General features: G+C 40.7%; 1 protein-coding gene across 4 annotated transcripts in view; it reads right to left on the bottom strand.

Annotated features, from left to right (window-relative positions):
• PTPRK (protein tyrosine phosphatase receptor type K) overlaps positions 1 to 26,376 on the bottom strand; it is a 553,733-nt gene extending 527,357 nt beyond the window's left edge. For 2 of the 4 annotated variants that reach the window (XM_059941248.1, XM_059941246.1), the window contains exon 1: positions 25,999 to 26,372. In XM_059941248.1, the coding sequence (XP_059797231.1) occupies positions 25,999 to 26,095 (97 nt within the window). In that variant the 5' untranslated portion in view covers positions 26,096 to 26,372. Of the gene's footprint in view, positions 1 to 25,998 lie in introns of all 4 variants that reach the window. The other 2 variants (XM_059941247.1, XM_059941245.1) reach the window with 2 other exon arrangements.
• Positions 26,377 to 26,804: the final 428 nt, after the last annotated feature.

Here is a 26,804-nt window from a genome sequence, read left to right as displayed (position 1 = left end):
CAAAACAAGAAAAAAACGTTTACAGGATTTATCTTGACTCTTTGGGAAAGAAAATAAAATATTACAAGCCTTCTATCGAAGGGGCACCATGCCGTCATGCAATCCAAAAGCATTTTAAAGTCTGCCCATGATGTTTTCTAGTAAACATTTCTGAAAGAGCCTGAAACTTGATTTATGTGCATGAAAGGGAATTAGAGTATACCTCCTACACTTTACAATTCACGTTAAAATTGTCATAATGCCCTCAAAGTATGTGGGGAAAAATAAGAGTTGAACTCCTATTTTTCTGACTTTAGTAAGCAGCCAAATGGTAAAATCTTTGCTATTTTCCAAAAAAAAAGATTCTCAGTTCTCGTATGTGTCCATTTTCTAAGACAAGTCATTAAAGAAAGCAATTTTTTTAAAGTGTTCTTCCTTCCTCCATATCTTATTACACACCAACTCCATGCAATCTAAAAGAAACTGTGTATATATGTAAGGGTTGGGGCATACATATACAGATATATGTATTTATATATACTCTAAAGAAGAGAAAGGTAACAGGGGAAGAACTTCGAAAAGAGTAAAGGTTATCGCTCAAGGAAGCTAAAGTATAAAGGAGAGAAAGAATCAATACAGAAAGGTGCCCGAGGATAAGGAGCCAGCTTGGAACTGAAATGGGTAATTTTCAATGACTAAGTTTTCAACAGACACACATGTACATATATTTACACATATCCCTTAAACCACAGTAGAAAGGGAAACAATTTTGAAGTTAGAATATTCAATCATGATGCCTAAAATACAATCAAGCAGGGGAAAAGTAACATGCAAATTTGTTTTTAAATTCTTAGGGAGGCAAAGGTCCAAAACACCCAACTTTCATGTTCTCTATCTTGGTAAATGTTACAGTTTAAACCAGGTGCTTAGGCAGCATCTCTCATCCTTTCCTCTAAATCCCCACAAATCTATCAGTAAGCTCTATCGTTCCTACCTTCAAAATACCTCTCTTACCTGTCCGTTCTCTCACCCTACCCTCATCCAGACCACTATCATCCCTGAGATTACCAGGATGTCTTCCTAACTGGTCTCCCCCAAATCCATATGGTCTTATCCAAACCATTTTTCACACTGTTCTCAGAGTGATCCTTATAAAATGAAAATCGGATGATGTCTTTCGCCCACTTTGGTTCCCCTTTTTCCTTATAAAAAAATCCTCACAATTACTTATAGCCAAGCTCCTCTTCACAGTCTCCTCTCCAACCACGGTCGGCTTTTGTCAGTTGCTACAAAATACCACCTTCTCTCCAGTCTTCATGCCTTCATGCAGGCTGTGCTCTTTGCTTGGTATCTTCTGCCCAGCTTTCTTAGAGTCAAGAATTCCCGTTCACTCTTGGGTTCTCAGTGACTTCAAGGCAAGGGTAATCTTCCTGAGAGAACTTCTCCTTATATTTCTCCCTACATTTCTTTATAGAACTTTACAACCTTATCATTACTTAATTATGTATAAGTATCTGTTTAACATCAGTCTACCCTAGACTTTAAGGACCATGAGGAAAGGTTCATGATGTAAGGGACCATGTCCTCAGTCCCTAAAAACATGCCACGGTGAAGATGCTCAATGTATATTTAAAGATTCATTGAGTGTCCTCCAAAATCCTGGGAGAAGAAGCAGGCCTAATGAGGAAGTCTGATCTTAGATGACAGCAATGTGATAGCTAGAAAAAAACAATTTCTTAAATCTTGAGGTTGAAAAGTAGGTTAGACAGAGAGGGAGCTAGTCATAAAATCCTGTCCTGTAGTAAAGTGAAAAACAAAGAATATTAACTATAAAATTCTTCCTATGATTGTTATATACTTCATCTAGTAAGGAATTTATCATATACTTTATATCTTGACAGTTTCTATCTAAATGCTATACATATAGTAGTATTTAATAAATGACTATTTTTAATATAAACTATTAAGTCAAAATGAAATAACTTAAATTTAATTTAGGATCTGGGATTTTGAGACCAGGTCCAGATTTAATCTGTACATGGCCTTGTCCTAGAAGATCCTAAAGACAGCAATATTTAAAATAATGTCACTTCCTTTAGCTTGACCATTAGTAAAAACATACACAGCCTTTAAAATTATTACCATCCAGTGAAATTCATTATCTTTTAAACAAACAAACATCGTATAAACCAACTCTGCTTCTAAATAAGTGTTACACACGGTATGATAATGAACTAACGATGATGTGATGTGACATTTTCAGGTGCGGCTTGTGGAACTGCTCTCATTTTATAATAAAATTCTTTATAAACAGAAAAGATGATAGTTTTCCCTCAGAAATTTTTACTCAAAATATGTTTATAATGCTTGGCATCACAGTAAACTAAAGAAGGCCAGAGGGGCTCTGGAATCAGTAAAACATTACAGGTAACAAACATCAGATTACTTATAAACTAAAAGGGATAATATCCGAAAAGGATAACAAAATAACTCTATGCCATAACCCTTCCACACACACAACAGCATGGGACTAATCACTTATAAAATTGCCTTATGGTAATTGTCAACATTGGAGATGACTGTATTCTACACTGCCAGCAGTGAAGTAAATTTTCACTTCAGAGGTATAAAATAAACATTCAAGTGCTAATCAGTAACAGAACACTAATCTTAATATAATAGTTTTAAGCTGACAGGGAATGAGGGACTGAATAACGTTAAACTCCCTTTTTAAATATTTTTAACTTAATTATCCCTGGCTATACACTGAAAAAATAAAACTTTTAAAACAATGTAGACAGAAATAAAATTAACTCTAAATACTTGAGATTTTTATCTTGCTTTGAAATGAGTAAATGTAAAATTTCACACTTAACCAAGTAACATCAAAAATGAGAGTTGTACACTTAAATACTTTGGCTTTCTTGTTTTGACTGAATCCTTCCCATTTCCCCTCCTTTATTTCTCATTATTCCATCACTCTTACACATTCTCTCCCAGTATTAATTCATGCATATTTTGAGAAGCCCTGTGCTCTTAGTTTCGATCCAAAGTTTAAGTGATTATCACTTATCAGAAGGGTTTTTTCCCCTCCCTTTCTGTCGATCTAACTAACACAAAAACAGTAAAATCTCATTAATTGAAGGTGGTGTGAGGTGATTCTGTGAATCATTTTAAATTTTGAATTGATGAATACTTTAAAAGAAAAAATTTTTTATACTTCAAAGTACTGTTTCTAACAGTGAGTGTTTTTTAACATGTTGACTAACATTAAGTCCTCTAGAGGATTTTTCTCATGAATAGGTATGGGTGCTTTGCTATTAGCATACTGTTTATATATGAAGTGTGAAAAAGTAAAACAATTAGTTCTCTTAGGAACTGTAAATAAATCCCCCGAAACTGTAGTTATCCTATTTCCTTAACACTTTTTTTCTCAAGTTGTTAAAAAGATAAATCACAGCCACACTTGCATTCGAAGGACCCTCACTTGCAATCTAAGGACAATTCCAGAAGGCCTGCCCCTCCCTGCAGGGGCCCAGGAATCCACATTTGGGGTATTTCTTTGAGAAATCTCAGCACTTGGAGTATGGGGGCTCTTCCTGCCCACTTAAACTAACCACCTCCCTCCAACCCACTCATGAGACGTTTACTCAGCTCAATAAACAACACTTGGCAAAGAGCCTGCCTCTACTTAATTTGCATCCCAATATCCTCCTGTGCTTTTAGTTAAGACTAGACTCAGGAGCTGCTGGAGAAGAGAGGCATCAATGCTCCTCTGTCCAGATAACTTCCTGTTCCTCTAAATGTTGAGAAATCTGCTTAATGACGATAACGTTCATAACTCTAAGCCTCTGAATGTATACTGAATTATGAGGTTATTCCATACTGACATACAAAATGCAAAATATGCATGTTTTTATCATTATATCCTGAAATTAGGCCACAGAATAAATACGGAGTAAAAACATACCAGATGGCCACATAGATAGAAAGACAGATGACTGGGGGGAGAGAGAGAGAAAGAGAAAGAGTGAAAGAGAAAAGAAAGAGAGACAGAAGGAGAGGAGACAGGCAGTAGACAACTAGCTACTTTACTGGCTACTTGTATTTATTAAAATACCTCCACTCAAAAGTTTTATCATCAATTGGAGGTTTTATGTTTGCTTTCTGTTCCACTGCTGTTGTTTTTCTATACATCTTGGATATCTTTTTATTTAGAACTTTTTAGATGTTCCACTGAATGTTCCACTGGTATTTCAAATTTTTGTTGAAAATCAAGTTTTATTTACAGTGTTATTTTTCTTTTAAAACCAAGATGCGGGTTTATTTGAAGACACATGTAGATAATGAGCTTGTACAGGTATGTCCAAAGTACATTTGCCTTCTGTTGTTCTGTAAAGAATATCACCAAAATAGGAAAAGTAAATATAAATAAAAATCATAGCTACTTTATTCACAACATCTTGTCATAAACAAGAAACAAAAACTATTAAAAGTACTCGACAGGAATGATTTCTACTCATGAAACAATGAATTGGAGACTTGTGAGTTTGAAAAATACTTTAAAAGGCACTTAAATCCGACCATCTCTAGTCAAACCTGGTAGTCAATGAAGCCTCTGAAGAGGCAGAGAGCAAGTTACTGTACTACTAATACCTTACTTTGTGTATAGCTCCTTTAAGGTTAGAAGAGCATATTTACATCAATTACCTTACTTGATCCTTACAAGCCTGTAAAGAGTTAGGGTGGTGGTGGTAGCATTCTCCCCAATGGAGGGTAAGGAAAGAGGCCCGGGGAAGTTAAATCAGTAATTTGCCAAATTAAGCAAAACCTGTGCTCTTTGTAATCTGCTAGAAGTGCCACAACATAATAGCTAAAGAATGACCTTGGAGTTTATAAACTGTTGACTTTGGACACATCACAGACCTAGGATTACTTCATAGGATTGTAGCGAGCATTATGTGAAAAAAAGTGTAGAGGCTTTCCCACTTTTTTGGTCAGAGCCACAGAGGAAAATTCATCTCACATTCTGACTCAGTACACAGAAACATAAAGATAAATAAATCTATGTAATAAAGGCCAAAGTTTCAAGAAACAATACTTCCTCTATAAGATACATGCTTATTTTTATTATTGCTGTTATTAATATATATTCTTCTATTTCATTTTTTTAAAAACTGGTTGCTACCAACTAAATTGAATTTGGTACCCACAAAATGGGTGGTCACGTGCATTTTGAAACTACTGAGCTGAGGCTTATAAAGTTCTTAGCTCAGTGCTGGACCCAGTAAACCCTAAAATGTTAGTTACTGAAAATAATACTTCTAAAAGTAAATGTCATCATAGGTTAGTGGACCTAAAACATTAAAAAGGATATATTTTTTGCCCTTGAAATGACAGTCTAGACGTGACCTGTAAACAACCCAGAGAAATATACACTAAGGGCTTCAGTTACTGACACAGATCAGGTAAAATCCTGATGCTCAGGTAAAATCATTGTTGTGTCATGTCATCAGGCTTCAGTGAAAAAGTGGCTAAATATAGTGAGAAATGAATTACAGATCTTTATCAGGCTCTGCTGAATAAACAGTGTTGAGATACAAAATAATGCAAAGTGGAAGCTGTCTCTCAAAAACAGATGCTCTAAAATGGGTGGTCCCAGCTAATATAATCATGTGATTAACTCAGAATGGGGGTGGGGGGAGTCTTTCATTTCAATCACTGTGACCACTCTTGGTAAGCTTTCCAGCCTTATGAATTACAATATACCTAGCATAATTAAATCTTTGATTATACAGCTAATTCAGTCATCTTTGTGAATATCAATTAATTGCTAGAGTATTCTAGGCATAAAGATAAGAGACTGAGTTTAAAGTCTACTGATCCCAGGTCACACAATAGAAATTGATTTTATAAAGTAAATCCCTGAGAGTTTATATGAACATATGCCTCTTTTTTATGACCATGTAAGTGCAGAAAACAGAAGTTTCAATTACATACTACAGGCATAACTTGTTTTCCTGCACTTGGCTTTACTACACTTTGCAGATACTGAGTTTTTTACAACTTGAAGGTCTGTGACAACCCTGTGTTGAGCAAGTCTTTCAGCGCCATTTTTCCAACAGTACTTACGTACTTCGTGTCGCTGTGTCACATTTTGGTAATTCTCACAGTATTTCAAATTTTTTCATTATTATTATACTTGTTAAGGTGATCTGTGATCAGTGACCTTTGATGTTACTACCACAACTCACTGAAGACTCAGAGGATGGTTAGCATTTTTTTAGCAATCAAGTATTTTTTAATTAAGGTATGTACACTGTTTTTTAGACATACTGCTATTGCACACTTAATAGACTCCAGTATAGTGTAAACGTAAGTTTTATATGCACTGGGAAACCAAAAACTTCGTGTGACTCTCTATTTCGACGTTCACTTTATTGCAGCGGTCTGGAACCAAACACACAACGTCTCTGAGGTATGCCTGTACACGTTTTGTTAATATTGAGTAATATTTGTCTCTTTTTTCCCACTTAGTTTCTTCAAGAATGGGAGACCACTAATTGAGAAGAATTAAAATCTATATTTTGTTTTGATTAGACTGGAAACATTTTGTTATGGAATTAGTTTCAAATTGTAAAGTTTGGAATGCTTCCAATTTCTTGAAATTGTCTTATATGAGGGAAGACAGATTTTCCCCAGATATGAGATGAAAGATTTTATATTAGATATACAGAGAGAAATCCATTTTGCCAAAATAAGTCACTTGGGCACAGTCAGCACTTTGTCATATTGCAAAACTCAGTGAACACATACATACATACACACATACACACCCTCCTATCAAAAAGAAAAAAACACACGTACAAAACATATTCACTATCTGCCAATTTCAAAAAAAAAATCTTGCAATATACTCTAAAGTATGCATATCTTACTTTTAGACACTAACTTTTTTGTGGGCAGAGCCTAAAAAAGGCATACGGGCATGCACAGGAATTTTCATTTAGCAGGTTTAACCTATAGGACATTTTTTAGAACATGGAATATTCTTGCCTTATAGAAATAAATATAAAAGAGCATGTGTTAAAACAAACATTTCATTTGTATTTGACACTGGTAGAGATTAAATAATGAAAAAATGTTTAAATCAAGCAAAAGAACCAGAAGTAACTTTAGCTATCAACTGCATAATTCAGTGGAAAATAATAATATAAAATATCATTAAACCAAGACCTCAAATAAATTTACGATACGAAATATATGCTTTACATAAAAAAGGTAGCATTGTGTGCCCGTTCTTGGGAATTCTGCCATGGTTGGCATTCTGATCCAGAAAGGCCTAACTAATCACCCCCAGAGTGAGTGTCCTTTGCCCATGTCCTGATGGTCCTTGCCCCATGTCTCTCTCATTCAGAGTACCCCCCTACTCTGAATTATACCTTTTATATTTCTAGATCCCAACTAGTCTGTGAGTATAGGGACTTAGTCAACTTTTTCATCTTTTTGCCCTCTGGGCTAAACACACTGCTTGGCACAAAATGGACATGCATTAAACGCTTGGTGAACTTAACCAAATTAACATGAAAGAACTGAGACAAGCTCTGCCATATACATCTTAGTGAATCAAGAGGCCACTAGCTCACCAGCCTCTAACAGGGATCTTAATCTATCATATGAGTGCACATAACAACGTTGCCTGCCCCAACAAGGTATTGCTAAAAGGAAAGTGCTAATAATTTAGACTGGTATCTCCTACTTTAACAAGCTCAAAAGAATATTATATTTGACATGCTGTCATTAAAGTTTAAGTCTATTGCCATAATGTACAGAATAGACACATCCTTTTTGTCATTGCTCACATAAAAGACAACACTTGGTGTAGCCATAATCCCAACAACAATAGATGAGGGTGTCAACAACTATAAGTCTCCACCTCAAAGGAAAACTCTCACTGTTTTCAAGGCATTGGCACCTGAAAAAATAAATGCTGATATGACATCCTGCCCCTCCTTTCTCTCGTCCTCTTTACTTGACTATATTTGAAAGCAACATGAGACACTCTTAATAAAATTACATGCTTTTCGAAAATGTGTCGGCAACCAGGGAAGCTTGTGGTGTAATTATGAATGAGTGATGGCATTGGATAGAGTGCTTCTATCTATTACTGTCCTGACTGCAAACTGTGAGCAAACTGTGAAGAGACCAGGAAAGATCTTAAATAGATACTTCGGTGAACAGCATGTACTTGTGGGAAACCCAAAGCACTGCCCTATGGATTCCTGTACCTAAGCTAAAGAAGTGAACAACAGCCCTCAAAGCAATTCCCAGGCCTCACCTAGGATCTGCACTCCTGATAAGAATGGGCCAGACGGTCCAGCGGTTAAGCCTCTGTGCTTCCAATACAAGGGGCGCAGGTTCGACCCCTGGTCGGGGAACTACGATCCCACATGCCAAGCGTCCAAAAAAAAAAAAAAAAACAAAACCAGGATTCCTTATCAAATCCTCCTGGGTGAGGACACATAGTTTTCAAGGGCAGGAGCCCACTGTGTCCCCCTTTGCCTGCCAAGCAAAAAAGCTATCCTTTTCTACTTCACCCAAAACTCCGTCTCCAAGATTTGATTTGGCACCGGTGCACAGAGAAGCTGAGCTTTCAGCATCAGGGGGAGGGGCCCAACAGTGCCCAAGATGGATTTTTGTAGGAAGGATGAAGTCTTAGAGTCAGAATTAACTTGATTTAAGGAAAATAAATTTAGCAAACTAAGATTCATACCCAATATATTTGTTTGATTGTGTAGCTCCCTCTTTCCTATCTCTCCTCTCTTAAAAGTGGATTACTGGGGCTTCCCTGGTGGCACAGTGGTTAAGAATCTGCCTGCCAATGCAGCGGGCATGGGTTTGAGCCCTGGTCCAGGAAGATCCCACATGTCACAGAGCAATTAAGCCCATGCGCCACAACTACTGACCCTGCGTTCTAGAGCCTGCGAGCCACAACTACTGAGCCCGCGCACCTAGAGCCCGTGCTCCGCAACAAGAGAAGCCACTGCAATGAGCAGCCCGTGCACCGCAACGAAGAGTAGCCCCCGCTCGCCGCAACTAGAGAAAGCCCGTGAGCAGCAACGAAGACCCAACGCAGCCAAAAATAAAAGTAAATAAATTTATTTTTTAAAAAGTGGATTATCATTTGTATAAGCTATAATATATATATACATATTTTTCCCCATATACCCCCTCTCCTCACACACTCACAGCCTCCCCTACTCTCCACATCCCACACAAGCGTGGTATGTTTGTTACAATCGACGAACCACATTGACTCATCATTATCACCCAAAGGCCATCTTTACTCTTGATGTACATTCTATGGGTTTTGACAAATGTATAATGACATGTATCCACCACTGCACTATCATACAGAATAGTCTCACTGCCTTAAAGCTCCTCTGTGCTCTGCCTGTTCATCCCTCCCCTCCCCCACTGCCCCACAACCATTCATCTTTTTACTGTTTCCATAGTTTTGCCTTCTCCAGAATGTTATATAGTTGGAATTATACAGTATGTAGCCTTTCAGATCGACTTTTCACTTCTTAATATGCATGTCTTTTCATGGTTTGATAGCTCATTTCTTTTTAGTGCTAAATAAATATCTCATTGTCTAAATGCACCCACGTTTATTTATCCATTCACCTACTGAAGAACATCTTGGTTGGTTCAAGTCTTGGCAATTATGAATAAAGATGTTATAAACATCCAAAAAAAAAAAAAAAACAGACCAGGAAAGGTCACAATCTACTCTCAAAATCTAAGACTTTGCCTTAAGAGCAAGGAGTCAGAGCACCTGGTCCTTCAAGAGATATCTGCACCTGGTTATGGGCTTGTCCAATTCCCTCATGCAAAAAGATTGGAAGCCACAGTCTGAACCACACTAACTAGAATTTACAGTTCCTGTATAGATTATTATATTTAAGTATTCGGTCTATTATACATAGGTCTGTCATTCTCAGTCTTCTTCTGATTCAATATCCCTTATGTTTGTTATGAAATATATAAGGATCAGTCTGCTTTCCAAATAACTGGGTCATGATTCTGGAGCAGACAACAAACAGTCAAGGTACACATCCCCTTTTTTGAATGGATCTATATTTAAGATTACATGTGCTGGGACTTCCCTGGTGGCACAGTGGTTAAGAATCCTCCTGCCAATGCAGGGGACACAGGTTCGAGCCCTGGTCCGGGAAGATCCCACATGCTGTGGAGTGGCTGGGCCCCTGTGCCACAACTACTGAGACTGCACTCTAGAGCCCACGAGCCACAACTACTGAGCCCACGTGCCACAACTACTAAAGCCCACGCACCTGGAGCCCGTGCTCCGCAACAAGAGAAGCCACCGCAGTGAGATGCCTGTGCACGGCAACGAGGAGTGGCCCCTGCTCGCCGCAACTTGGAAAAGCCCGCACGCAGCAATGAAGACCCAACGCAGCCAAAAATAAATTAATTAATTTTTTTTTAAAAAACAACTCACTTAAGATTACATGTGCCACAGAAGTTTTTGGGTATTTTTTAAAATAAATTTATTTTATTTATTTTTGGCTGCATTGGGTCTTCATTGTTGTACGCAGGCTTCTCACTGCGGCGGCTTCTCTTGTTGCGGAGCAGGGGCTCTAGGCGTGCGGGCTTCAGTAGTTGTGGCTCGCAGGCTCAGTAGTTGTGGCTTGCAGGCTCTAGAGCGCTGGCTCAGTAGTTGTGGCACACGGGTTTAGTTGCTCCGCAGCATGTGGGATCTTCCCGGGCCAGGGCTCAAACCCGTGTCCCTTGCATTGTCAGGCGGATTCTTAACGACTGTGCCACTAGGGAAGGCCCAGAAGTTTGTTTTTTAATGCTCCTTTTTATTAAGACATGAACCTGGTCATACAGTGTACCAAAATGACAACATCTTAAGAAACTTACTTTGTAAATGGAGAGGAGCTTATGAAGACCTGCTACCACCAGAATCACAAAGACCCAGTCAGGAGGAGCAACCAGTGAGGATACAAAATTGCATTATTATGGTAAACTGAATATTATAAGAGCACTTATTTCTGCAAGATTCAAGCCTGCAGTACAAATAGCTTCTGACTTAGAAAAAAAAAAAAACTGACAAGAATGTTTAATTATATCTGGGGAGCAAACATTTTCACAGATATAACCCATGGAAAAGGGAAGTTTATTTCAATTAAAGCTAGAAGAGATGCAGTAAGAAGGTGAAAGAGAACAAGAAATCCAAAGCTTGAATTGGACATGAAATCCTTGTTCAAGTTTAGAAGGCTTTCATCTGCACTGACTGGCCAAAGGGCAGCTGTGCAAGTGAGCTAACAGTTGTCAAAAGTTCAACCAGCCCCACACTCCATACAGCAGGACTCTAAAAGGGCTTTACCCTGTTGACAATGGCTTGAAAAACAGATTTGAAACTACCAAGGCTAAGGAGGACTAAACATCAACAAAAAGAAAAAGAAAACAAAAAAAAAGTTATCTAAAATTCATAGGTAAACGGCTATTCTAAATGCCCGTAATGTATTTACTTACCGTGTGTCAAATGCAAATGAAGCAGTACAGATATCCTTTTCTATATCCTTTAGTTAAACAACATTCTTTAGGAGCTAAGGAGCCTCCCTATCTCTGCTTAATTCTAATAATCTCATTTCTAAATCTGAGTGCTGCTCCTAGACAAGACACTAGTCTCACTGGGATGGACACTTCTTGAAGTGGTATAGATCACACTTAACTTTCTGGTCAATTCTCATTTTAATCTTATTCCTGAATTAGAGTTTCCATATTTTAACTGAGATTAAATCTCTCCAGGGGTAAGCTGTTTCACCAATGTCCCAAATTTCCCACCTCCTGCAGGCTCCCTAAAAAATGTTAAATGCATTTTCCACAGATTGTTTTAGGCATTTTACACCAAAAACTTGATCACATTCACTCTAGCTCCCACACCCATCACTTGATAGTGTTTTTTGGTTTGTTTTATTTTTGTCATTCTAAGATTCTGATTCTTAGGAATCAGTGTAAATTTGCCTATTGCTTTCATAAACACCGAATTATATTCTTTATAGTGCTTGCTGTGGTCTTTGTTAACCTGGCAGATGAGTTGATCTATTTCAGGCATCCTGTTATCTACTCTCTGCTGGTTTTATTTTAAAGTAAAAGATAATGCAGTCAGAAATTTTAAAAGATAACAGCATGGGATCAGGATATTCTGCAAACATTGTTTAATTTAGTCCAGTAATAATGATGACGATGGCCTCTCGCCTTCTGAGACGGCCCACATTCTGTCTATGGAGTGTGTCTCTCTAAATAAATCCACTTCTTACCTATCACTTTGTCTCTCACTGAATTCTTTCTGTGATGAGACATCAAGAACCTGAGCTTCATTAAGCCCTGAGACCAGGAACCAAGGCCCCCACCCAGGTGGAGGATGGCAACTTCAGGCTGAGCACAAGATGCCTGGAACACCGCCCTGTTACCTCACCACCAGCCAATCAGAAGAAAGTCATGCACCCTGCAGCCGTCACCCCAAATTTTGCCTATAAAAAACTTCTCCTTGAAAACCATCAGGGAGTTTGGGGTTTTGAGCATGAACCCCAAGGCCAAGGGCCCATTCTCCTTGCTTGGCCCTTCAATAAACATTTCTCTGCTCAAAAACAAAAAGATGATGATGATAATAATAAAAGCTAAAGTGGATGAATTTTATTAGTGTGCCAGGCACTCTTAAGCACTTTAACTCAGTATTCCTCAAAACAAACATCTGAGATAGGTACTTGAATCATCCCATTTTACCAGATGTGGAAACTGAAGGAATGTGGTTGGGTCACATAGCAAGGAAATGCCGGAACCAGTATTCACACTCGGGCAGTCAGGTTCCAAAGTCTGTGATCTTAAATATTATGCTATATATTCTGACTGTCCTTTGCTTAAATATGAAATGGGCATAAAATGTTAGTGACTCGACTAAAACAGTTTTCTAAATTTCTACTTTTGAAGCTTGCGTCTTCGTAATTTGGCAATTTTGATTTTGCTTCAAAAAAGTTTACACATTTCCAAAATTACTTTTCTCCTTCATTCACCCACTGCAAGTCCTGTGGGCCTCCTTTCATACAGATGTTCAGAATCTCCATTTCCTAGTAGGGCAACAGGTGTATTGAAATGACAGTACTGTTGCTCCCCTTCAAAATGATTGACCCAGGCGCCAGGAATAGAATTTGCTCCGCTTCCAGGATGCAGGTGCAAGGGCAGTTTGGGGGATGGTCAAGGTCCACTCTCATTCCCAGCTGCCTCTCCGGATCCCCTCCCTAGTGGCTGCCCACCGCTCAGGACAACACGCCCCCCTGAAGCAGTAGAGAGGAGACAGGTCAGAGTCGAGGCACCAGCGGCCGTTGATAAGCAGCTGCAGGCACAGCCAGTATGAATCTGCGGCCCAAAATCCAGGGCCTCTGAGCAAGAATGCTGAGGTTGTGAAGACATTATTTACATACACTGTCCGCCGTGAGGACGCCTCCCCACCTTCCTCATCCTGCCTCTAAAGGGAGAAAAGTAAGCTTCCAGAAAATAAACGTGCTCTCTCCTCTGCCGACTTGTTTACACTTCCGATTAGTCAACTTTGGGGAATTTCCACTTGGTGGAATTTTACTATCACTGCAGCATATCTCTGCGTATTTCTTTTTTGGTAAGCTTCTAGTTTTCTATGTGTAGAATCAAGGATATGGAAAGACTGCTGACACACTGCATTGTGGACCCACAAATTGTGAGAGACAGACTTCGGCTTTGAGACTTGCCAAGCCACAGGGGTAAGGTCAGTCACAAAACAGCTCCAGACTTCACCCGTGAGTTGCTAAATGCGGAGCTATGCGAAGGTTACCACTGCTTAACTGTCACAAAAGTCATATCTGTGCCCACCAGCATACCCAGGCCCTGCCACAGTACTGACACATAGTAGACGCTCAAAGAACTGTGGAGTGGAAGAGTAAATAAATCGATGCAAACCTTACAATCGTGCTCTCACCAATTACAAACCAGCTCAGACAGCAAGAGCATTTTTTTCTCTCTTCATGAAAATATTCAAGAAGAAAAACTGTACACACAACTTGCTATATATGAGCACAGTCCTTAAAACACATGTTCAAAAATTATCAGTAAAAATATTTTATAATCACATAATCTTCATTAACATATCTGGCGAAAGTACAAAAAATGTTTTGGAACACAAGAGAGTAAAACTTACATATATATATGAAACTTACATATATATATGAAAACTTACATAAGAGTAAAACTTACAGATATGTGAAAATGGGGGCTAAGTTTTATGATACATAACAAAATTACTCATTGTTCACAAGAATCTTACTGACTCTTCCATACCACTTTCCCCAAAAGCTTAGATATGCAAACAACTTAGATGGCAATGCGTAACTTAGATATGCAAATATACAAAGCATCTATTGTTTTCATTTCCGTTCTTCACCATGTATTTTATGCCTTCAACACAATAATTTCTTTATTATCCAAGTTTCTATTCACCCCCCAAAAATTTACATTTTTATGGTACTTTCCAATCAGAAAAACACTTTCACACATATTACTCATTTTACCTTTAAAAGTGTCCTATTGAGTAACTAGAGAAGCTATTAAAATGACTCTTCATTGTAATATTCCCATTTTAGTGATAAGGAAACCAAGGTCAAGAAGAAAGGAATTACTCCAAATCTCAGAGCCTGAAAGTGACAGAGCTAAGCGTGGGACACAGTCTTACAGAAGCCCAATGCTCTGTGCACTAAAATGCTCTGTACACAGACCTCCAAAGAATCCAAAGAATCCTCCTGCTCTCTCTGAAGCAGATCGCTGCTAAATCCTTCACCTCATGTACTCCCTAAGTACTTAAATACAAATTTAGATAAAGAGGCAAAAATGGATCAAGACTATACAGCACTCTGCTTCAAACAAGCAGGGTGTTAGGCAAATTATTACAAACTTCACCATTCAGGAGTCACAGCTATCACACCTGATGAAGGTATAATAAGGGGTAAAAAAAAGAGTCCTAGAGAAAACAGGCAACACACAGAGAAGAAAATAATAATTCATTAAGTTCTTTAAGATAACAAAGGTGTGTGAAAGCAAACCTCCAGCGACAGAAGGAAGCATGCTGAACAAACAGCAGTCAACAACCTTCCTCCCTAACCACTGCCTTCACCCCTAAGTGCCAGGCCAGCTGCTCTGGCCAGAGAAGGGAGGACACTCTAGTCTAAACTGGCACAGCCACACTTGGGCGCCTGATCCTCAGGCACAGCCAGCGGCAGGCCGCCTATCTCACTCAGGCCCGGGAGATAAATCTCTCACCGTGAGAGGGGGAGGCTAGGCAAACAGCTGCTACTTCTCTACACTTCATTCATTATTCAGTACCTTCTCACAGCAACTCTGTCCAACATCCCATGTTTTCAGATATGCATTATAAAGTCAGGCAGCAAGAGTTGAGAGGATCAAAACTATAAACAAGTTCACCTTCACCTCTTGAGTTGTTCAAAATTTGTTTCCAAAGTGAAGAGTTAACTAGGTTTTCTCTGTGTCAATTAGCATCATTTACCATGGTAGCTTACCCTTTGGCATCTATTGAAAACAAACAAATGCATACATGCAAACACCTGTTCGTGCACATATATATGTAAATAAATCCTGCAGGATAACTGAAAAAAACAAGCAATTATCTAAAATGGTCTCTTTCTGGGAATTCCCTGGTGGTCCAGTGGTTAGGACTCTGAGCTTCCATTGTAGGGGGCACGGGTTCGATCCCTGGTCAGGGAACTAAGATCCTGCAAGCCACACGGCAAGGCCAAAAATAAATAAATAAATAAATAAAATGATCTCTTTCATTCACAGACACACAACTTATTATCACCTCATACTTGGAATACTATTCTAATCAAAGCCAGTCAAGTCAGGTTTGCCCTTGGAAACACTGGTTTTAGAACTTCAGAGTACAAACTAAAATAATTTTTTAAAACCTTAAATAATAACTATCTATATAAATAACCACTAAGCAAAAACAACGCAAATGTTTTAATAACAGTGACCAAATAAATCAAAATCTCAAGTTTGACCTCAAGTTCTTTCAAGCTATATGACTTTGGGCAAGTTATAGCAAATTAAGAGGCATTTGTTTCAAAGGTCCCTTTTAACACTCAAAATTCTGTCAAATTTTAATGTTGGACTTATTCAATACTGAGGCAAAGAGAAAACAATCATGAAAATAATAAAATGCATGCTTTAAAGCAGGGCTTAAAGACCAAAAAAGAAACACTCCCTAAATGATGAACAGCTGATCTGCAGTGCACACAAACCTGCCACCATCTGACAGCCTCCTTCCTCTCTTCCTCCTCCACCTCCTTCCCCTTAGAGACTAAGGCTTAGACCACCGTGTCTTCCTGATATTACCACCTAGTGGTCCAGAGCAGGGAACTATCTGCTCCATCTGTCTTTTCCCCACCACCTCCTTTCACCCGCGCTCAGAAGGATTATAAATACACACACACGTACACCACTCTCTGCTTTCACTGCTCACGACTTATTTAATTCTATCACAAGTAACCACACTGTGGTTTAGGCTGCTTTTCCAGAACCTATCCTTCTATCTGTTGACAACTGATCGTTTCATCCACAGTCCCCTCGCCCCCATCAGTCCACATGACCTGGTTGGGGGACCTAGGGCTGAACCCAGAATGCTAGTAAACTAAGCCAATCAGCCTACTTCCCCTCAGGAGCTGGAGATATGATTCACTGAATCCAAGGCCAGTGAACCACAGGGCCTTTTCAGGTGCCCAGCACACAGTTCACATTTTCCTAAGGGACCAGAACCTGGAAGCTGCCGAAAGCACCTCGCCTCTACAAGAAGCCTAAGACCGAAGTTCTGGAGCACACCAAAGTTAGGTTGAGCAGGCAGAGAAAGGTCACATCCCAGTGGAATTATGTGAACTCCTAAGTAAAGCTCCACCTGAATGGTCAGTTAGGAGAGACAATAAATTCCCCTTTTGTTGCAACCAGTCTAGGCTGCATTTTCTGCCACTAAGTAACCAAAAAAATGTCTTATTGCTACATCTGTGTATATATTCAATAATGAATCTTGGCTCTACTAGTCCCTCACACTGTCACCTGAGGCAAGTTAATACTTAACCTCTCTAGGCCACAGTTTGCAAAATGGAAATGATGCTGATCTTAAAGGATTATGGTGAGGATTTTAAATTACGTAAAACACCGATCATAAGGCCTGGCAGGTTGTAGGCACTCAGTAAATGGTAGTTCCAATTGTTGTTTTGACAACTGCTTTTTGCTCTGTCCTCTCTAATGTGTGAGGGAATAAATGAACCTAATTATTGCTGACAGGAATACAAGTAGAATTAGTACAAACAGCAAGAATTTGGTGTAAAACTAGAAAAGGTAACAAATCAGAGACTTTAGACTTTAAAGTTCTTCAAGATGTATGGAAGTACCTTTGAGAGTTTCTCTCCATCACTAAGTTCTCTAACACTGATCTGTCCGCAATTAAACCTCTTCTTTTGAACTCTAATGTCTAAATCAAGTAAACGTGGAAGTCACTGATTTGTATTCATTAATCCAGTAACTACATTTTGTGTATTTAAAACAATACAGGTTAAGCAGACTTTCACTTATAGTATCAAACATGTAGAGAATTCTGCTGTGCACTGCCCCAAACTCCATGTCCTGATATCACAATACAACTATTATGGGTTAACATTAATTTATATCTCTTGTTTTTCATTAATTTCTGCCATAACCATGTCATTATGCCAGTATTTTCTGAGTCGCTAGTGAATGGCAAAAACAAATAGAGCAATCGTGATTTAATCAGAGACTTCACTGTTCAAACAGCCAGCAAAAGTAGACACATTTAGAATAGTAAATGGATAACAAAACACACTTACAGGCTCATTAATAAGAAGGCAATTAGGTCTTCTGGGAAAATTCATTTTCTCAAAGAATGCTAAAGCAAGCTACAAAATGCAAGTAAAATTGTGTTCTGATATGAACAGTGTACACTGTCTATTACATCATAATTTTTCTCTGGAGAAAACTGACAAGAATCTCTGTTCTTAAATATGAGCACAAAGGATAGTAAAAAGAACACCAGTGATATTTAATGCATTCTACCTAACTCCCATTCATTAAATTTGACTGTCCTATAAATGAGCTCCTTATTACAAAAATCCTTAAAATACACTTAGAAGAGAAAGAGAAATATAAAACAAGAAACTGCAGTTACTAGTTAAAAAAAGAGGGAATTATCGTCTTCCATATCAACATGTCAATATGCAAAGTAAAAATGATTGGCATATATCATGTTTGGTCCCTCAGATAATATGTTTACCTTTAAATATTCTTATATAATACGTTCATAGCTAAAAGTATTTAGCCTTATGTTTATTCTCTCATGAAATATTTTTTTCAAAATTGTCTAAGTATTCTTTTTTTAAAAAACCTGAACAGTATTGTTGTTTTGATGCATCTGGGGTGTTAAATTATAATTCAGTAAATACTGATCAGAAATATAATTCCAGGGAAATTTGTTTCATGTTGTAATGAATCCTTTCACAGTACTCTTACCACTCTACAGTAAAGAGCATGTGGCAAATCTTTTCAAGCTGATCTTTCTTTTTTTTTTTTAATTTATTTACTTATTTATTTATTTATTTTTGGCTGTGTTGGGTCTTCGTTTCTGTGCGAGGGCTATCTCTAGTTGCGGCGAGCGGGGGCCACTCTTCATCGCGGTGCGTGGGCCTCTCACTGTCGCGGCCTCTCTTGTTGCAGAGCACAGTCTCCAGACGCGCAGGCTCAGTCGTTGTGGCTCACGGGCTTAGTTGCTCCGCGGCATGTGGGCTCTTCCCAGACCAGGGCTCGAACCTGTGTCCCCTGCATCGGCAGGCGGATTCTCAACCACTGCGCCACCAGGGAGCCCCTCAAGCTGATCTTTCTTTGTCCTAGAGCAGTGTTTCTCAAAAATTAAATGTTCAAGCAAATCACCTGGGGATTTTATTAAAATGCAGATTCTGAGGCAGTAGGTCTGGGGTGGGCCCTGATATATCACAAGATCATCGCAAGTTCCCAGGTGATGCTGATGCTGCTGGTCCGTGGACCATAATTCAAGTAGCAAAATTCTAGGGCATCTTGCCATTGATGAATCCAATGACCATGAAGCAATCAGCCATCAACCTTTAAATGGGCAGTGAGGGCATTAGAAAGTCTTCCTCTCTCTACTCTTGAATTTGCCAGATGACCTAAGTCGAATCACCACATCAAGGAGCTGTGGCCGGTCTGCCACTTAAGCAGCTGCTAGCACCCTACCGTCCAACAAGGACTAGGGGAATTTCTGTAGCTGATCAGCTGCTGCCCTGGACTGGGTTTGGAGAATCAGCCTACAAGCAGCTGGTTAAGGCACAGGCTGCATTTGGAAGAGTTTATATAAATAGATACCAATCTATTGGAATTAGGTTTCTTATTATCTCCTTTAAAGTATAGTACAGTGCAGTATATTATATACTATATAGTTTATATATTTTCCATTTCAGTTTCTTCATCTACGAAATTGACAAAATAATTCTCTACTTTCAATACTCTATCTAGAATATAAGTATAGGAGTTTGATCCTATCTGTAGATATCCTTGGTTTCCTTCTCACTCGAACCTTTGGACAATGATGTTCTATCATTGTTAAGATATGTGTGTGTGTGAATACACATATTTACATCTTTCAATTTTCTCAACAAAATAAATGCAAACAGTAACTCTAGACACTATTTTATTTGGATTTGTTTCTGAATTCTTCTTTTGAAAATAATTCCTAGAATGACACCTGTAAAAGGATTCAGCCAGCACTGCTCTGTTCATCATTTTTATTAACAGAGCTCTATCTACAATCATATAAAGTGGAAACATGGATTATTTCATTCAGGACCACTTAATTTGCTCCTAAAACAATTGTAAGTGACAAAATAAGCCACTTGTAATTTTTATGGATTACCAACACACAGAGGAGAATGCCAAAAAACTCAACCAGAGTTAAGTGGGGAAATGGCAATGTTCCACAACAGGATCGATGTGATTCTTACATCCCAAGCCCAATGTTTCCCAGAAGCTCAACCATCTGCAAAACCACACAAAACTTTTTTAATTATGTAAGTTCAGTTTTTATTACTAAAATACTAACTACAAATCAAAAGAATCCCCATAAGAATACTGCAGGAAAATAAACATACCTTTCCCAACAGAATTTTCATGGAATTAATAAAACCTTTTATGGGGAACTATGTTTAAGAGCATTTCTCATAAAAACACAATTTCCACTAAGACGGAATTTGAAGTTTGTAAACCATCTACCTCCAGACTTCTCATTGACATCACACATTCAAACACAACTTTTAAAGTTTTCCAAAGCCCAGATGTATGTCACTATCTCAAAATAACAGGCAATGTGGCACTCAAATTTTTTCTAACCCCATTTACAAAAAGGAACTCAAAGTCTCTCTTCCATTGAGAGATATATAAGCACAAACAAATACTCTGTGACATTAAAAGATTATTTCATGGATTTACAAGTTTATTTCTACCTTCAGTTGAAATAAAAATTAGTTTGATTGATGTACTTACTTTGTTATCAAATACCCATTTAAGACATCATGAATTGACAAAATACCATTATTCAGAACTATGACAAACAGCATGAGTTTTGATGAAGGAAAAACAAGTCATGTTCAAAAGCAATTACAACATTTTTAGGCAAAAAGAAACACCATCTGATAAAGGAACACAAACCAGACACATATGATCAAAGGGTAAAGTCTGAGAGGAAGACACAGAGGGAAGTTTTTACATCCACAGAATAAGAAATGAATGTGGGGCTTCCCTGGTGGCACGGTGGTTAAGAATCTGCCTGCCAATGCAGGGGACATGGGTTAGAGCCCTGGTCCAGGAAGATCCCACATGCAGCGGAACAACTAAGCCCGTTTGCCACAACTACTGAGCCTGCGCTCTAGAGCCCGCGAGCCACAACTACTGAGCCTGCGAGCCACAACTACTGAAGCCCATGTGCCTAGAGCCCCTGCTCTGCAACAAGAGAAGCCACCGCAATGAGAAGCCTGCTCACCTCAACTAGAGAAAGCCTGCACACAGCAACGAAGACCCAACACAGCCAAAAATAAATAAATTAAATAAATAAATAAGTAAATAAAAAATGAATGTGTTCGGGCAAAGGCAAAGGCTGATTCCAATAAACAAATCAAAAATAGGGCTTTTTTCCCTCTTTAGAAAATTAAAGATCAAACACACACACACACACACACACACATACACACACACACACACACACACGATCCCAGTGTTTTGTTTTGTCTTTAAGAACAATCTGTAAACTCCCTTGATGTTTCCTGCTCTCAGTCTTCCAACAATCCTCTTCCTGCCCTCCGTGAAGAGCAAGTAGGGGAAATAGGAAGAGCACAAGGCAGAGGAGGACAGCATTTTCCATGCCTCAGAGAAGCAGATCCATATTTAGCATGACTTACACTGTCTTTAACACCATCTTGAGCAGACCTAGACCACAGCACTTCAAAAGCATTAGTAGGCAACAACCTAGTTTCTCTATACAGGACCATATCACATGAATTAAATGTTTGATAAAGGCCATAAAAACGTGTAGTAAACCATCACTGCCTAAAATATGAGATTAGGTGGGAGGACTGGCGTTTGCTCTGGGTAATAGTTGAGTCATATTTCCAGTTTCTAAGAACATGATCAGCACCAAAAGATATTTGGTGAAAACAAAAAGGCTGTGATTTTGTGTATCTGCACGTGGGGCTTTGTTGTTGCTAGAGGGGAGTGGGAAGGAGTGTGGGAGAGGGGCAGAATGGCAGAGGGGTGGATTTATTTTTCAAATTCACATTTATGAATACAAAGAGAAGAGCTGTCAGCAGCACACATGCCAAAGCCCAAATAGCAGCCAGACCTGCCTCTTCCCGTCTGGGTTGGCCAGACACAAAACGACATCTTGCAATGTAGGAAAATCAACAGAGTCAGTTATATGGAGACTGGTGAAAGAAAAACCAGTCCCAGAAATGTCTGGTTACATATTATTAATAGCTTAGAACTTGGAGTTTTAATGAATTGAGGGATCGAGAGATTCTGGCCAATCAAAACCAGAAAACCGACAGGCAAACCTTTAAAAAGCTGTCTCTCTGATGTATCTTCCCAGTAGAGATAATAAGTATAAGAGAAATTTAACTCACATACAGAGACAGCAAAGAGTGAGACACTGGGAAAGTGGCACTGCTTAGATGAGTTGCAAGGTTCTAAGGGATCAAGTAAGTAAACGCTTACAGTGTGACATGCCAGTAACTATATCCAAGGCAGGATCTGGAGTTGCATTTCCAGGCTCACATCATACTACAGAGACAATAGTCCCTCTCTAGGTCACTGATAAGACTGCATCTAAAAAGCCACATATTTTTCTCCCACTGAGATGAAAAGGGTGAACAGCCAATAGTTAAACAGACAGCTAAAGAAATTGACTAAAAATAAATTTCTTCTATAGTTTGAATACTATGAATGTTAATAGTGACTCTTCCACAGGTTCAGCTCAAGTAAGGATTCACGGAAGGTAAGTAAAAAAAAAAAAATTAAAGGATAATTTCTCTCAATGTGCTGATAAAATTATGGTCTGGCCAATCTAGGATGTTTATATTTAACAATTTGAATGAATGGCTGAGTGACACACACACACAAATACACACACACACACACACACACACACACACACACACTCCTGAACAGTCTGCGCTTACTAGGACAGACTGGGGGAGCAAGAAAAGACTGAAGTCAAGACACTTAGCTACTTTAATATATGATGATTACACCCCAGATAGCTGCATAATGTTTGACAATATACAGTTCCAGCTCATATAAACTATTTCACACCATCCTCATAAAAAGCATGAGGAAAGGTCAGAACAGGTATTATTATCCCCATTTTACAGATGAGAAAGCTGAGTCTCCAGGTACCTCATCTATGACTGATTTTGTCATCTGAGTCCTAATCCAAAAAACTTTCTCACATTATATCAAGAGATGGCAACTACACAACCCAGTGAATAAACTTCAGCACATCCTTGTGCTTCTATGCCTCAATTTCCCCAGATGTAACACAGATATGACACATTTTTTTAGGTGTTAAGTGAGCCATCAAACTGAAAGAATTTAAGTTGAGATTTATAAAAGCTCTGGAAGTTCAGGTTTTCAAGAGGCTCACCATGTAGCATTTTTACACCTTAACCCCAAAAGCTAAGAAAAAATTCAAAATGACGAAAATGTTCCTAAACTGTGGTTTAAAGAAAGCAGACTGGATGAGTACATGATATATCAAAGATCCAACAATCTGTAGTCTTTCAAGTTTTGCTTTTGAGGCTCACCATGTTAGGAAGCACACAATAATATCTAAGAGTGGAAAATGGCCTAATAAGTGTGATTTTTAAAACATATTTTAAAGTTCTGAACATGTATTTGTTTTACACTTTTAAAGCATTTTTATTTAAATTTCTCAAGAGAAATAAAAGTTCATCATTTAAAGTAGAATGTAAGAAAAAAACGCAAGAAAGAATACACCTCCAATCTCTGACCCCGTGTCTTTGCAACAAATCTGACTGCCATAAAATCTGATGACAGAAGAATAACAAATGACTTAGGTGAAGCAGAAAATGCAAATTTTTACAAAGCAAAAGTTTACCTTATGGAGAAAGGCAGACCCACAATCTGAACTGTGGGAATAAAAGACATTCATTTCTGGGCATATATACAAATCCTGAATGGCAAAATTTTGAGATACAGTCCTGCCACAATTGTATTTGTTAGGACTGCACATTCTTTCACTTAACTATAAAATAAAGTCGAATGTTTTGCTTTGTCAAAAAAGAAAAGCCAGGCTTATTTAGTTAAATTACTTGGAACTGCATGTCTAAGAACATAACTGTTCATTAGAGATATCTGAACTCCAGGGATCAGAAAAGCTCATCTGTACATTCCGCTGGAGGAAATTTAATATTTACTTGCTCATTAAAGGGTAAATAACATTTGAAAAGAGAAAAAGAAAATTTTCTTTACAGATGAAAATATATCCATCAGTTGTTGAGACATTAATAGTTGCAAATTTTGAATACATGTAAGTTTAATCATGCAACTGGTAGAATTCCAACTTTCAATTAACAAACTACATGCCTTTTCAAGCGTAGGCTCTCCGTGCATTGACAAACACTGCAGAAATCAATACCCACTCCAACTCGCCTGCATGTAATGTCTTACATCAAGCACGCTTCCAGTACCAACGGGCATTATATGTCAGACATGCTTGCAGTAATGCTTACTCCAGAAAGAATTAAAATTAGGCTATCGGATCATTCATTGCACATAGCTGTTGTCCTCTGTATACATCACCTGTATACATAATTTTTCCTGTACTCGCTGCATTTCATAACCTGCCTGAGTGCACAGCACATGCTGCCATCTGAATTTGTTATCTACCTCCTTTTACAGAGTTCTAAAGGGGGGAAAGAGAACGGAAGGGAAATAAACATTACTCCGGAAAACAATTTGAGTTTACTTCCAGGAAACCAGGCAGCCACAACGAGAGAAACTGACAGTGCAAAGTTCGTCCGTTCTCCGCGTCCTGTGGCCTCAGCCAGGAGCGCGGCTGTCGCTTCCCCCGTCTTGTCCAGCAGCCCTCGGCCACCTCTGCGTCTCCATCTGCACCGCGAACCAAGGAAGCGGATGCGCTCGCCAGCCAAGCAGAGCTGGGTGGGCTGGCCAGAAAAGTTGTCTGGACTGGCGGGAGGCAGACGATCGCCCGGGAGCCTGCTCCCCAGCGTCCACCTGGTGAAACTTCAGAGCCCCCAGAGGAGAGAACGAAAGAAGCAACCGCCAGGAAGGATCACAAAACTGGAAGGGAACGGAGGACGGGACTGGGAGAAATGGGGTTTCACGGACTTCTCTAAGTGGTTTTACTAGAACCCAAAGGGCTAACTGGCGAGACCGCACCGGATGCCTCCTCTTGGGTTCTCTGGGCGGGCGGCAGTCGTTTGTAGCCCCCATCACGCAGGCCGGCTCCGGGAGGAGCTGGGTCAGCTTCGCGGTGGCTCTGCCGGAGAAGCGGGCTCCCACACCGCGGGTCAGGCTTCCCGGACCCGGCGCCCAGACCTCGCTGCCCAGGACGGCTCGGCGTGGATCCTTAGAATCATGTTTCAAAACATCTTACAGGCTCCGCCAACACACACACAGAACCTACTCCGCGCAGCGCCCTAACCCACGGGGCGAACCCAGGAGCAGCCCAACGCTGGAGGAGGAGACAAGGACTGGGGGAGGGACGGGGAAGTAGTTAGACAATAGTCAGGAGAGGTTATTCCCGGGACAAAAAGCACCTGGCAAAGCGCGCCGAGGTCACTCCCTTCGAGTCTCCACCTTTCTGACAATGGCTTCCCCGGGAAATGTTTTTTGTAACGCTCTAGCGGCGGAGAGCAACAAGCCCGCACTACGAGCAACAGAGTAGCAGTCCCCAGAGTCGTAACTACTTTTTCCTTCTCTCTTCCCCGGCGCGGTGCAGCCGGCGCCGGACGCCGAGGCTCCCAGTTCCCCAAGAAAAGCACTGTCTCGCGCACTCCCGCACAGCCCTGCCCGCCTGCGCCCGGAGCGATCCTCCTCCAGGAACAATGGGTCGCGACGAGGAAACTTACCTGCCCCCGTGGCGCCCAGCCCGGTGCCCCGCGTCCCACCTGGCACGAAGTCTGGGGACATCTCTCCCTCTGCCCGGTACCCCCACCCCGGGTCGCGAAAGCTTCCCCCAAACCCTTGCCCCCCGGCCCTAGAGAGGAGCCGGCTCCACCCCTGGCGAGCCCCGGGTCGGGGGCATTCGTCGGAGCTCCGGACGCCTCCTCGGCCACTCACCTGCGGAGAACTGGCCTTGGGCCGACCCCAGGAGAGGCCAAGGGGAGAGGAGCAAAAGCGCCACAAAAGCAGGCAGCGCCGCCGCCGCTGTATCCATGTCGACTTTGGGAGAAGTTTCAAGCCGCTTTGCAAAGAGCTGCCGGGGGGAATCTCAGCGAAATCCACAGCTGAGGGGTCGGCCGGGCCCGGCGGGGTGAGGGCGGGGAGTGGACAGCCTCCCGCCCGCACTTTTTCCTGCTCCGCGGTCGCCAAACTACCTTTGGGGCGCCAGCGTCGCCCGAGTCGCCGGCCGGCCGCGGCAGCAGCTCTCCATGCTCGGCACAGGCTCTCCTGTTAGTCAAGAGTTACTTTGCTCTGGGAGGGATGGGGGCGGAGCCGGGGGTGACGTCGCCCCGCGGGCTCCGGGCGCTTCTGAGGAATGCAGGCTCGGGCGCGGCGCCGCCGCCGCCGCCGCCGCCGCCGCCGCCTCCTGCCGGAGAGACGCGCGCCAACCCCGGCCGCGCGCCCCGCGCTCCGCGCCGCCTTTGTTCGCCGCCCGGGCCCAGCCGCCCGCCGCCGCACGGGGGCAGCGGGCGCGAAAGGGGACCCGCGCCGTTGTCGGCTCTGTTTCAGAAATCGCAGTTCGAAAAGCGAGAGTTGGGTAAGCAGTGTGGCGGGACCCCAGAGGATGAACGCGGAGAAACCCCGCCGCCCAAGCAGAGGCGCCCCGGGGTTCTGTCCCCAAGACGGAGGTCCTACCGTATCGGTGACCGGTAGGAAGAAGGGGGAGTGTAGAAGCGCCCAGAGGAAACACCCACCTGCATCGC

This window comes from Balaenoptera ricei, chromosome 12, assembly GCF_028023285.1.
Source record: "Balaenoptera ricei isolate mBalRic1 chromosome 12, mBalRic1.hap2, whole genome shotgun sequence".
NCBI classification, from domain to species: domain Eukaryota; kingdom Metazoa; phylum Chordata; class Mammalia; order Artiodactyla; family Balaenopteridae; genus Balaenoptera; species Balaenoptera ricei.
This window is presented reverse-complemented; position numbering and strand designations above follow the sequence as displayed.